The sequence below is a fragment of the Coregonus lavaretus genome, assembly GCF_964263955.1.
Source record: "Coregonus lavaretus genome assembly, chromosome: 29".
NCBI classification, from domain to species: Eukaryota; Metazoa; Chordata; class Actinopteri; order Salmoniformes; family Salmonidae; genus Coregonus; species Coregonus lavaretus.
The window spans coordinates 14,790,903-14,805,182 of NC_140016.1; the positions used below are offsets into that span (position 1 = coordinate 14,790,903).

The following is a 14,280-nucleotide window of genomic DNA, read 5'->3' on the forward strand; positions in this document are numbered from 1 at the left end:
AGACTGTGTATCTTGGATTTGAAATGTAATATTTTTGATCGGATAGAAAGAGTTTGTGCGCCATCCACTGGGATAAATAATAGATTGTTTTTGCTGTTGTGGCCCTGATCAATAAAACAACAACAACCATAATCTCAATGCGTTCTTCTTCAGTGTCCTTATCAGAGGTAAATGGCAAACTGTTCCATTGTTTGTTTATTATTTGAGATTGGTAGCCACAAAATTCAATTTAGAAAACAGTGTTTGTGATGAATACATCTCTGCATTTCTAGAAATGCAAAGTTGCAGTGTGATACCATCGCAGTGCTAACTGTGCCACTAGAGATCCTGGTTCGAATCCAGGCTATGTCGCAGCCGGCCGCGACCGGGAGACTCATGGGCGGCGCACAATTGGCCCAGCGTCGTCCAGGGTAGGGGAGGGAATGGCCGGCAGGGATGTAGCTCAGTTGATAGAGCATGGCGTTTGCAACGCCAGGGTTGTGGGTTCGTTTCCCACGGGGGGCCAGTATAAAAAATATATATATATGTATTCACTAACTGTAAGTCGCTCTGGAGTCGCTCTGGAAGTCGCTCTGGATAAGAGCGTCTGCTAAATGACTAAAATGTAAATGTAAATACAAGGCAATCGTGTGTGCTCTCTCTGTGTGTAGGGTCCTGTCTGAGATACACTGAAAATAAGTGCTGGAAAGGAGGGAGGATGTAAATGATGCGTTGAGTGCACCATTTACCAGGGCAGAGGTGAAAAGAGCAATAGGTAAGGGTGGGTTAACTTCACCTGGGAAAGATGAGGTGTGCTATGTTATGTTGGCCCATCTTAGTGATGAGGCACTGGATAAGGTATTGGTGTTGTACAGTGTGGGAGGAGGGGAAACTACCAGGCAGTTGGAAAGAGGCAGTAGTGGTACCAATCTGGAAGCCCGGGAAGGATCCAACGAAGCCAACAAGCTATCGGCCAATAGCTTTAACATCACTTGTATGTAAGATTATGGAACGTATGATTATGGAGAGGCTAACGTACTTCCTGGAGAGCAGAGGGCTAGTAACGCCATATCAGAGTGGGTTCAGGAAGGGTAGGGGAACTATGGATCCAGTGCTCTGCTTAGAAGCAGAGGTCAGGAAGGCTCAGGTGAACAAGGAGACTGTTGTAGCTGTCTTTTTTGATGTGGAGAAGGCATATGATATGATGTGGAAGGAGGGGTTGTTAATCAAGCTTGATATTATGGGGGTAGGAGGAAGAATGTACACCTGGAAAAAGGACTTCCTGTATGGAAGGTCTATCCAGGTGAGGGTGGGGAAGTCTTTATCAGGCAGCTACTTGGTGGATAATGGTACACCGCAGGGAATTAATCCTCTGTTGTTCTCAATGATGATCAATGATGTTTACTCTAATGGACTATGGAAGTATAGCATATGGGTCGGCAGCCCGGACCTCAATGGAAAGGCTAGATGTCATACAGGGGCAAGGACTCAGAATATGTAGTGGGGCGTTTCGGACGTCCCCAGTGGCTGCACTACAGGTGGAGATGGGGGATATGCCGTTGCAGATTAGGAGACAGCAGCTGGCAATGAATTATTGGGTCAACCTACAAGGACATGGGGTGTTTCATCCTGCGAAAGGTATTTTACAGGCATGCTGGGAACATGAGCGAAGACCGAACACAAGCTTTGGGTGGGTGGGTAATACCCAGGCGAAGGAGATGGGACTGTATGGAAGGGAGTTTAGTCCAACGGTAGTTATTTCTGTAAATCCACCATGGCTACTCCCGCCTCCAGTAGTTGATCTAGAAGTGTTGGAGAGACTACAGAAAGATAGGGAGGGGGTTGATCCAGTCTGGAAACTGTGTATCAGGATTTTGTGGCCATTTACACAGAGGGTTCAAAAGATCCAAGGACAGGACGTACTGGGTCAGCATTTGTAGTGCAGATGTGTGGGGTGGAAGTCAGAAAACGTATTACAGATCATCTGGCTGTATATACAGCGGAGCTGATGGCCATACCGTTGGCCTTGCAGTGGGTGGAGGCAGTTAAGCCAGACAGAATAGTTATTTGCTCTGACTCATGTGCAGTGTTAATGAGTCTCCAGTCCTTTAGCTCACATAGCAGACAAGACCTGCTTTATGAGGTGCTACAAACCCATGGCAGGATTAAACAGATGGGTATTCAGATTAGATTTACTTGGGTTCCAGCCCATGTGGGGGTGGAGGGGAATGAGGCAGTAGATGATCAGGCTAAACAAGCACTTCGTAGTGGGGATGTTGATGTTGAAGTGTCAATGAGCAAGGCAGAGGTAAAAAGACTGATATGTACAGTGATGGTGCAGAGATGGCAGGAGCAGTGGAATATAAATAATAAGGGAAGGCATTTATTTCAAGTACAGAGGAAAGTCGGGGAGGGAAGAATAGCAGGAAGGGACAGAAGAGAGGAGGCTATTTTTACAAGATTAAGGTTGGGACACAGCCAGTTGAATAAGACACTAAACGTGATAGGAAAGCATCCATCAGGAAAGTGTGATTAATGTCAGGAAATAGAGACTGTGGAGCATGTATTGCTACAGTGTGGGCAGTATCAGAGGGAACGAGAGAGGATGAGGGAGAAGGGGATACAGGAAATTCGTTTAAAGAGTATATTGAGCAGAACGTCATTAGATATAGTCTCAAATATTTTGTTATCTTTTTAAAGAGAAACGGGGTTGGCAGGTAGGATATAGTTTCTTCCAGTCTCTGGCCCACATTCCAGTACGGTAGGTGGTGGTAATGCACCATAATGTTGGATGCCAACCGCCGATAAACCCCACTGAAGAAGAAGAAGGGCGCCTGTCACATGCAAAACAGTCGTCCACTCGGTATCACTTTGGCCAAGCGTGTCCGACATCGCTCTACAACCACCTCCTGGTGAGGAAGAACACCCTTGGCTGTATCGGAATGAAGGATTCATCCTACCGGATGAAATGTCTGTTATGTTTACCAAAAGTTCAGGAAATAAAAGCGTTCAAGAACTCTCCTTCGAACCTAGAAAATCACATTGAGGTAAGCCTACTGTTAGCATGCTAATTAGCATGCTAGCTAGCCCACATGTGCTAATGCAACAAGTAGGGTTAGTTGATGCTAGCTAATCCTATATACCTAAATAGTTCACTAGTGTGGGGATCTATTTTCTCATAACTGGATGTGATGACTAGCATAGAAAGAATGCATTAATGATTAAGCATAAAAGGTTTGTACTGTACTGATATAAATTGTTTAACCTAACAAGCTGTGATTAAAATGTGAGGAGCTGTTTTAGGGAGTAGGGGGAGATAAGAACTTGTGTCTCACAATACCCGAACACTGCCTCTTTGTTGTCTGTGAACCGTCCAAGGACGTGTACTGCAAAAAAGTGCTGACTTTCTGGATAAGTTGCAAAACAACTAGACACCTGGCAATAGGGGAGCGCCAAGAGGCTGGGACCAGCCTGAGCGCCAGCGATAGGTTGGGCAAGTCTAAACCACGCTCAACCTCTACCCTGATAGGCCCAGCAGAGAGCGGGAACTAAAACTGTCAGGGTATTTAAGGAAGAATTTGTAATGAGGAAGCCAGTTCTCTGTCTGCCCTGTGTGGTATTTCAGTGAGCCCATATACGAACCATCATACTTATCATACATACATTTTGCATATAATAAATTTAGCTTGGATTGAATATCTCTTGATTATGTTTTCTCTTATTCCAATACCAGATTTGAATTACGCAATTTCTAACACTAGCTAGTAGCTACCCTTTAGCTGGCTAAAATGTGCCCAGATTCGGAAGCTTTGTTAGCTAAAGCAATCTAACTAAACTGACACGAGCTAACTAGCTAGTTTGTTAACAAGCTGGCTAACTAGTAGTTTCCGAATCTGGGCACATTTTAGTCAGCTAACGTTAGTCTAACCAAATACCTTTTCTCTAAACACCTGGTCAAGCTAGCGAGCTAACTAATGTTAGCTTTCGGGGGTTAGCTAGCCATTTTATTAGTTGATAAAGTTGTTCTTACCTAGCTAATTACTGTAGACTTAAGTTATTGATGTAACCTACTAGCTAGATCAATTATCATAGTTTTTTCTCATTGTAATATTAAATGGTGGTCAAAACTGTCACTTAACTAATGTTGTTTATAGCTTTAGAATTAAGTATTTGGTGATGGTAGTTATGTAGCTAAGTAACTGTCTTTTCCATTTCATCTTATTTCAGAGAAAGCATGTACACCATCTTAAGAAGTATGGAGAACTGACAGCAAACAAACTGAAGAGAAAACATGCCCCTAAGACTCCCTCCACCATCAAGCAGAGCACATTACTGAAGACAGTGTCTCAAAAATCCATCGACAAAGCTGTGGTGAGGTATGTGGCCAAGGGCTCCAACCATTCGCTGTTGTAGAACAAGAACCGTTCAGAGAGTTTGTCCAGGATCTGCAGCCTAACTCAAATATCTTATCAAGGCTCACACTGCGCTCCAGGATTGATGAAGCCTCCACAGAAATGAAGAAGAAGGTGACTGAGGCCATGAGAGGAGTTGACCACATCGCCACCACCACCGACTGCTGGTCTGCAAGAAGACAGAGTTTCATTGGTGTTACAGCCCACTGGATAGACCCTGACAGTCTCAACAGATTCTCTGCAGCCCTGGCCTGTCAACGGTTGAGAGGATCGCACACCTTTGATGTGTTGGCAGGAGCCCTAAATGACATCCATTCTGAGTTTGAATCCGGGGTAAGATTGTGAGAACAACAACAGACAATGGCTCTAACTTCTTGAAAGCTTTCCAAGTGTTTGGAGAAGATTAAAACAACGAGGCAGTGGAAGCAGTGGGTGGTGAAGCAGCTCAGCCAGGACAGGAAGATGGTGAAGAGGAACAAGAGGAGGGTGAAGAAGTGGAGTTTGTTGATGTGGCAACGATCCTGAATGAAGATGATGGTTTTGAGTACCAGCTGCCGAAGCACCAGTGCTGTGCTTGCCACCTACTCAACTTAGTATCTACAGTCGATGCCCTGAAAGCAACATCAGTGAGGCTTACAAAAAAGTGTCCCGTTCAACATTTGACAAGTGCCAAGCACTTTGGAACAAATGCGGAAGATCCACACTTGCAGCCGAAACGGTTGAAGATGCTTGCGACCTCCAGCTGCTGCGCCCGAATGCTACAAGGTGGAACTCCTGGTTAATGGCTGTAGAAAGACTCCTGAGGATCGACAAAGACAAAGGAGAGGCGGCCGTCAGAGTTCTCTGCACAGACATATAGGTTCCAATGTAAGTAAGGATGATGTATTATTTTGTCATAATTTAAGGTCTTGAATGTTGTCTAAATCTGTTGCAGTGTTTCCTGACCCTTTCTTGGGGACTAATAACTGTTTCACATGTTGTAGCCATACACTATCATTGATCGATTTAGTCAACTACTCATCCAGCCATTGATTACTGTAGTTAAATCAGGTGAAATGGTTAGTGGTCCCCTTTTGTATAGGGTTAGGAAACAGTATTATTATTATTATTATTATTATTATTATTATTAATTTTTCACAGGTTCAATCCAGCTGAACTCGCCTTCCTCACAGAGTATGCTGCCACCATGAGCCCAGTAGCAAAGGCCATCAACATCCTGCAGGCTGAAACCAATGTCCAGATGGGGTGGCTACTTCCAACTATCAAGCTGCTGATCACAAAACTTGACTGAATCAAGTTGTCTCTGAAGTACTGTAAGCCTCTGGTGGATGCGCTACAACTGGGACTGAAGAAGCGCTTCAGCCACATGTTTCACGACCCTGAGCTGATCGCAGCTGCAATCCTTCTCCCCAAATCCAAAGCAACGTGGACAAAGGATGACGCCACCATCAGAATGGGTAAGACAATGTGGTTAATTAACAGTATTTTATTATTCATAAACAACTGTGTATAGTGTACATTTTGACACTTCATAAATTTGAGAACCACCCATTTAAACAACAATCCTGACTTTGTGGTTCAGTCCAATGGGTAGCCTACTTAGCCCTGTTGCTTGGTTTATATAGATGGGGGATGGTGATGGATTAATGTAGGCTCATAACGGCATGATTTCTATTGTCATCTTCCTTGTATTTCAGGAATGGACTACATCAAGGACCACCTGGAAGAACCCTTGCTGCAGCTAGGTGATGGCACCAGTTCATCAGATGAGGAGGACTTCTTCTCTGCCATGAAGACGTCTCAAGCACAAGAAAGCTCCAAACAGCTGGACGGATACCTGGCCTGTTCAGCTGATCATATGGAGTTGCTCAAGTCCTTCCCGGCAGTCTGTAAGCTGTCTCTGAGGCTGAACACACCCTTAGCTGCATGAGAAAGGCTGTTCAGCATTGCAGGACTTGTTTTCAGCCCCAAGAGAGCAAGGCTGGATTCCAGAAACTTTGAAAACCAGCTTTTACTTTTACTCAAGTATGACAATTGAGTACTTTTTCCACCACTGAATCTGTGTAGTTTCTTTGTTGCTCAGTCAGAGAGGGTTGGCTCAGTGACCAGTTCATTAAGTAGCACAGCACCATCTAACGATAACAAATGGACTGATATTTTTATATTTGGGCTGCCTGAAAGCTCATAGATGTGTGGAGTGAAAATACAAAGTTGATTTAGCAATTAAGATACAATATCAAGGAAACAAAGGGAGGTTTTAGACAGTGCATTTTTAAAATGTTATATAGCTGTGCTTGTTGACATACACTCTTTGGAATGCTTTTAATGTGTGCTTGGTGGGTCAGTTCAAACAGATACTCCAAAATTCTCTTTCTGAAGGAACATTTTAAATAGCAAAACAACAACTCAATACAATACATTACACTAGAAAGTCTTAGATGAATTCACTAACATAGGCTATTGGTCTATTTACAAAATGTTTATTTATATAAAAAATAAGAAAATGTATGTTGAGCATTCTGTTTGGTGAAATAAAAATGTAACTGTCATTGTAACAACATATACAGTTGAAGTCGGAAGTTTACATACACTTAGGTTGGAGTCATTAAAACTCGTTTTTCAACCACTCCACAAATTTCTTGTTCACAAACTATAGTTTTGGCATGTCGGCTAGGACATCTACTTTGTGCATGACACAAGTAACAATTGTTTACAGACAGATTATTTCACTTATAATTCACTGTATCACAATTCCAGTGGGTCAGAAGTTTACATACACTAAGTTGACTGTGTCTTTAAACAGCTTGGAAAATTCCAGAAAATGATGTCATGGCTTTCGAAGCTTCTGATAGGCTAATTGACATCATTTGAGTCAATTGGAGGTGTACCTGTGGATGTATTTCAAGGCCTACCTTCAAACTCAGTGCCTCTTTGCTTGACATCATGGGAAAAATCAAAAGAAATCAGCCAAGACCTCAGAAAAAAAATTGTAGACCTCCACAAGTCTGGTTCATACTTGGGAGCAATTTCCAAACGCCTGAAGGTACCATGTTCCCATGTTCATCTGTACAAACAGCTACCAAATTCTAATTGAGTATGTAAACTTCTGACCCACTGGGAATGTGATGAAAGAAATAAAAGCTTAAATAAATCATTCTCTCTACTATTATTCTGATATTTCACATTCTTAAAATAAAGTGGTGTTCCTAACTGACCTAAGACAGGGAATTTTTATTACGATTAAATGTCAGGAATTGTGAAAAACTGAGTTTAAATGTATTTGGCTAAGGTGTATGTAAACTTCCGACTTCAACTGTTTCAATAGCTTACAAAATAATCACACCACCTTGAAGGTTATCATTCAGAAAGGTATTGGATAATATGAAAATGCTTTATAATCAACCACTTATTAAGTAACAATTTCATTATTCAATGTATTGATTCTTATGATGTACAATGAGATATATCTTGATAAGATTACTTTTCCATAGGTAATGATGAAGAGTTTCTTCTACAATGGAACATGTTGATGAACTCCAGTCTTTGTAGAATACAGCATAAGAACACTGAAGACATCAGGAAAATGATACAAAATACGGCAAATGGACAATTTATTATACAATAGCTGTTTACAATAGTTCCTACCAGGTACAGAAAATATATGTCTTACAAGATATAACTTAACAGGTGACTTTATATATCCCTCATAATAAACTACAACAGATTGATTGCATAATGGAAATAGCATGGCACCAAGGACATCTAAAATGACTATACATTGACCTAGTCATCTGAATGTGTTTCTTTCTCTTGTACACTATTCTCTTTGAATGGACTCAAATGTACAAAATGAATGATATACATAGTTGTTTTTAAATAATTCCCTTCATCACATTCCCTAGACACGTATACAGTGTGCTATGTTTGACACTTCTGGAGTGGACAGCAAGATACAGCAGGATAACTCCCAGTTGGTACAATAACAAGAACCCTTTGACCCGTTTATCTTCCAAGACATCCACATACTGTAGTCACCAGAACAAACAAATGGTTCAAGGGCAAACAAAACATCTCCTATTCGAAAGAAAAACACCTTGGGCCAGATTCATCAAGGACCTTTTTAACAGCATTTCCTCCAATATCATCTTTCCCTCGTAAACAGCCTTGAACATTGTCATTGGAGAAATATGACCATTATTACAGTTGAAATTACTTAAGTGAGTAACAATAATTAGCCTGATGGCCAACTTAAACGGCACCAGCAAACTAGAAATCTCTGCTTGATAAATCTCCCTCCAAGACCAAGTACTGATTGCTGGGAGATTATGTCTTGTTCTTCACAAAAACTGTCTTAATGGTGTTTTTTCACTTGTACCCTTTGTGCACATAATCCATGGTTTAAGCTTCATACACCCTGCAAAGGAGACAAGAAAAAAAGTGTTAAATACAGACAAATATCATACATAATTACATAGCTATATAGATTCCTATAACCAAACTTTCAATAGCACTATAATACATTATAGTTCGTATTATGAGCAATAGGTGCCAGATCTGTTTCTATAAAACAGTATTTAACATAAGTGTTTGCTAAATGTATTTCAACTGCAGTACAGATGTAGGATCTTCATTTGAGCCAGTTTGCTGCAGAAGGAAAATAATCCTGCAGCAACAGGAAATGTGAATTGTATTATGTAGATTATAATTAATGACATTTTTGTAGGGGTTGATACATTTTGCATAAGGGAAAATCAAGTCTGAAATGTCAAAGTGGAAAACTTCAGAAGCCTTGTTAAACCTCAAATACACTACAAGTTTTACATTTCCTGCATTGCAGTAAAGTTCTCCTGCAACAGGGTGATTAAAATAAGATCATATATCTGTATGCAACAGCGGTACTTTACAACTTTAGTTCATGGAGTGGGATGACCTCTCACCTATGCTTATCCTTCCAGATCCGGAACCACTTGACCAGGTTTTTGGTGCTCTGCAGTTTGGGGTGCAGACAGTACTCCTGCCCCTTGAAACGCGACACGTTCTCCATGGTGACACTGACAAACAAAAGAAGCGAGGGAGAGTGTAAGAGAAAATAGCTAATCCACTTTACTGCATTAGAATCATAAGCGATGTTGGTTAATGTTAGCTGCAAAGTAATTATAACAACCCAAGCAATGTGGTAAGAATACTGCAATAACTTTAATACATTCTATCTCTGACACCTAAAATGTAAAAACTCATGGAGGGGATCTATGAACAGGCTTTAGAAACAGCACTAGGTGGGTAGACCTTATACATGATCTCTGAGCCTGGCTAGATGAACCCATTGACATTCAGAGCAGCAGTTAGAGAGACTAGTCTGTCTTTATGACATATTTGGGCCAGTCATGACGTCCTGTGTGTTGTGCCCAAAGCTCTGCAGGGGCTTCTCAAATCAATCTCTTATTAGTGTGTCTGCTTCTTAATTAATGATTCACTTGAGGTCTTGGTTAATTTGGTTAACTCCTAAGTTAGAGTTGGAGACACTGCTGTGACAGTTGGGGTGGCCCCCCAGAATGTTAAATTCTGAGACGTGACCCAATGCCAGCCAACAAAGGAGAGAAGGCGTACTCTTTCCAGAACCCTCTGAGTCTCAATTTACACTGAGGTCAGAGGTCAGTGGCCACCATCTTATGCAAGTAGGCCTGCTTTAACTGGTTGGCATTAAACTGCCTGAGTATTACGTTTCTCACATTGGCCCCAGGACAGAAGACCCAGCAGTAAATAAAACGGTAAATAGCAGTTTAATAGTCCAAGGGCCAACAACTCTTTGTTGGACGGACTCGAAAGTCTTAAGATCATATGGAGAGCAATGTACTGTACTCCATAACAGCAGGACAGAACAACATTTGTTTTAATGGTATTATTTTATGTGCGATACCTCAAGTGAACAGCAGATGGCGAAAGAGTATGTGATGGTTTACAAAGGTAAGGTCTGCTTCCACCGAAAATTACTCAAATGTGAGATCAGTGTCTATTTTACAATGGGGTCTGATGCATGCAGTAGTATAGGGTAATACACGTCTATTTGGAACCCGCAAAAAGAGGTAAACAGTCGCTCTTATCTGGAGAGGGAAAGTCCCTATTGGATGCCAAGGGCACTCAAACCGACAACAGTAGCTGTCTGTGCTGTAGTCCAGTTGAGCAAGCAATGCTTTTAAAGTAATGGATCAAATGATAGGGAATAATAGGCAACTGGGTGGTGCATTTGGACAAAGAGAATCATTTCCTCAAGAATGTCTGGATCGGAGGAGTTATCAGATTCCATTCCCTAGCAATATATTTATAGGTCAATCAGCTGCTTACAGTAGCAGATTAGAACATTCGAATGACTATTTAGACAAGTTACTGCATTTGGTAAACAAACAGAATAGCACACAATGAGTGACTAACATCTCTGAAACAAACAGAAAATGGGATTGACAATGGCAATGCAGAAAGAGAGCGAGAGATAAATGATTCAAAGAATGACTCACAATATCATCTTCTCTTGGCAGAAAGGATGTTTGGGTTTAATCTCCAGTTTTTGCACATCCTTGTAGCGAATCTTTGGCCCTTTTCTTGTGCACCTGCACTTGTAGGCTGTGAAGAAATAAAACAGATGTTTTATAATAAAAGCTTTCAAATAAACACTTTGGTCTGAACGTTTTCAGCCATCTGTAGACTAGATCTCTGGTATGATTTCCTGACTTCACACAGATTGTCAGGTGCAGCATATGCCTAGTTCTCACTAAACCTGTATGGAATACAAGAAAGAGAACAAGAACGATAAAAGAGGGCTCAGTAACTGCGTTGTAAAACAGAACACGTCATTATTATCGCCGCTGTAAATCAAGGCTCGCTGATTCACACCGCCACTGGAACTGTTTCCCGCGCATGCATGTGGTCAGGCTCGTCCTCACTATGGAACGTGTGACCCACATCTTCAAGGCGCCCTCATCAATCATCTCCAATTCCTCAATGCCGGGCATTACAATTCTCATAATCAACCACGAGAACCGACCAAGACTAATCTGATAACCCCTTACGAAAAAAGATTGCAGTCAGAGTGCAGTATAACTGCAGTACACTGTAGTATAACTGCAGTATGCTGCAAAAACTGCATCCAAAATATGACCGTTTCTTTACTGGAGTAATTTTGCAGTATAACTGCAGTTCAAATGCGTACACTGCAGTTGTTCTGCAATTACTGCGTCCAAAATACAACAGTCGACTGCAGTTACTGCACTTTTACTGCAGTTTCAAAACTGTAATCTTTTTTTGTAAGGGAAAGCCCAACACCACCTAACCACCATGCATTTGGATAAAATGTACAACTCTGACGAATAAAATTGATACAAAGTAGCCTGGCTACAGCCTGTGGCTGAGTGGTGAACACAACAAACGAACAAAGCGACAATTTTACAAAACTAACCAAGAAGTACAACACAGTAATAACTCAACCGTTATAAACAACAATAGCCTACTGTTGCCAAAAGTGAGCAAGCAGATTTGGAGATGGTAAATTAATGGCAATGGTAAAACATTACAGGTGCAATTTGGCTGCCCAACCAACCAATTGTGTTTTTAAAAAACTCATTACCATCAGCTTAACATGTCAAATGCTGAAAACATATGTTTTTTCTGATAAGTTTTGCATTGCTTAAATATGATTAGATAGCTACCTTCTGCTTGGAGGGAATATAAAGCAATAATTAACAAAAGCAACGCTGCTGTTGTACAACGATGCATCTTGTCTGCTGATGAGGAACCTCAAATTCGAACCTCCCGACTGGTTTCGCTTAGTAAAATTCACTCAAACAACACTATCCTTGTATTCGCTCCTTAACTTTAGAGATGACAGAAGGAATAATATTTGATCTATATTCTTCCGAATACGCTCGAGTTTTCACGAACTCCTTAGGTCCAGAGCGCTCAGATCAGATGAAATGTAATCCGCATTTCATTAGACGGCGCTCGCGTTTCTTGCCTTCTATCCCTACATGTTGTTGAGCAGCAGCTTTTAAAAACCAGCTCTGTCCCATCTCATTAATATGCACAGCCAGCCAACGAATCAAACACTTGAAAAAGAGAAGTGGAATACATAAAAGAGAGTGGAATAGTTAGGAAAAAACACTAAAGAAGGAGAGGAAAATGGAAAGTTTAGAATTAGATAGCCTGCTAATTATAAATTTGACTGACGTTATTATGCTGATTTTCAAAGTTGCCTGGGACAGCTAGAGCAACTTTCCTCAAACTATTCTAACAGTGTAGGATCATTTGTGCATGGACCACACTGCCTCTCCGTTCCCAATATTTTTCAGGCTACTCAGATTGATTGAATCTCCTGACACATGTTTCTAAGGCAAACGTCTTATAGTGACAGTGGTGCTGAAATAGTACTTTGGGGCCATCTCAAGACTTTTCCAGCAATTTAGACACTTCAAAGATGTTCCAAAGGGATTATCCTGTTTAAATTCCTGAGAAAGATTGAAAACACCGACACTGACACATCTGGAAGTAATTAGATGATCCAAGGAGATTGATAGAGGGACATACAGTATCATTGCAATTGATGAAAAAACATTTGTACTCAATTAATTGTCCCCATTCCTTGTCCTTCCAGTTTTGTCCCTAACATTCATTCTCCATTTTGCTCATATACCATAGATCAAAACAAAATAAGAGTTCAAAAGAGGAATTTATAGTCAGCCAACTGAAGTCATGCTTCTTATAACGTGTTGGCATATTGTGTCTTAGTTGTAATAAAACAGTTATTTGGAACATTTGTGGATAAACAATGTTAATAAGGTGACATGGGAATAAATGCACCCATTGTTTCTTTGCAGATTACCATGCAGAGTTTTTCCTTGTAAAAGATAGCCCTGAGAATAACATTTTGACCCTCCCATTCGTGCTGCAATAATTTGGTGAACAAAAATCCTTAATCAGAATATACCTTTCTTTTCCTGGCTTGGATTTTCAGCCAATCCTCTTATCCCATCTGTCATCACTCACTCATTCCAGCCTCCATGAAATGTCTCTTTGCAGCCTCTCAGAAGCTGTGTGGAAAGTGAAAAGTTAGTCATTCTTTGCAATCCAACTGTAACATTCGCCCTGTTTGACTTGATGCTGATCACAATGAGAAGAGATTGATGAAGCTGGATTCCAATCAATTGGATCAGTCCAAATCAATTAAAGTTGATGTTTGTTGACCTGGTTTATACATACTCACAGAAGGCAGTGATAACTTCTCCCTCCATTCAGGATTTTGAGAGAAAATTAGGACCTAGGTTGGTTGGTTGTTATTCAGTTCAAACATTGGAAACTTTTAATGCTATCCAAAAAATGTAAAATGTAACAACAAAGTTTAACATTAAGCAGATCATCAGTTGAGCACTTTAGTTCATTTAACCAGAAGTATTTATATAAAAAAATAGCTGTGCTTACATTTATGGGTTACACAAGGTGCACAACTGTTTACGAAATTATAAACTCCCTATCACTAAGGAGCACATGCATATTGCATCTGTGTACTTTTAGTACACTTGACAAGGGTCTATCCCAGAACTACTTCACAGCCCAAAGTAAACTTTATCCCTAAGTCAAACATTGTGTTCTATTCTCTGCCTTCCACTGGATGCGATGTTGTGACTGATGGAGGGGCCCTGCCAGAGATGGCCTAAATGCAGCCTTTTGTCTGCCAAAAGATGGTCTTGCCATGAAACCCAAACAGATCAGCTAAGCTACGTTTCAACGCTCTTGGCTCTCAGTAGCAAATGGCACCATATTCCCTACATAGTGCACTACTTTTGACCAGAGCCCTATGGGCCCTGATCAAAATAGGGCTCTGGGAAAAGTAGTGCACTATATA

The 14,280-nt window shown here is 41.0% G+C and overlaps 2 protein-coding genes across 2 annotated transcripts; one reads left to right on the forward strand and one right to left on the reverse strand.

Moving 5' to 3' along the window:
• The first annotated feature begins 4,626 nt into the window (after positions 1-4,626).
• LOC311104881 (uncharacterized protein) lies at positions 4,627-6,548 on the forward strand. Its single transcript, XM_084146846.1, has 3 exons — positions 4,627-5,258; positions 5,532-5,848; positions 6,089-6,548. Exons 2-3 carry the CDS (start codon positions 5,758-5,760, stop codon positions 6,319-6,321), a joined length of 324 nt encoding a protein of 107 aa, XP_084002972.1. The 5' UTR covers positions 4,627-5,258; positions 5,532-5,757; the 3' UTR covers positions 6,322-6,548.
• A 142-nt stretch (positions 6,549-6,690) lies between these two features.
• On the reverse strand, positions 6,691-12,407 carry LOC311104882 (C-X-C motif chemokine 14-like). Its single transcript, XM_084146847.1, has 4 exons — positions 12,092-12,407; positions 10,904-11,009; positions 9,329-9,442; positions 6,691-8,805 (listed from the first exon to the last, which is right to left on the reverse strand). The coding sequence occupies exons 1-4, from the start codon at positions 12,156-12,158 to the stop codon at positions 8,790-8,792; spliced, it is 303 nt and encodes a 100-aa protein (XP_084002973.1). The 5' UTR covers positions 12,159-12,407; the 3' UTR covers positions 6,691-8,789.
• Between the last annotated feature and the right edge of the window lie 1,873 nt (positions 12,408-14,280).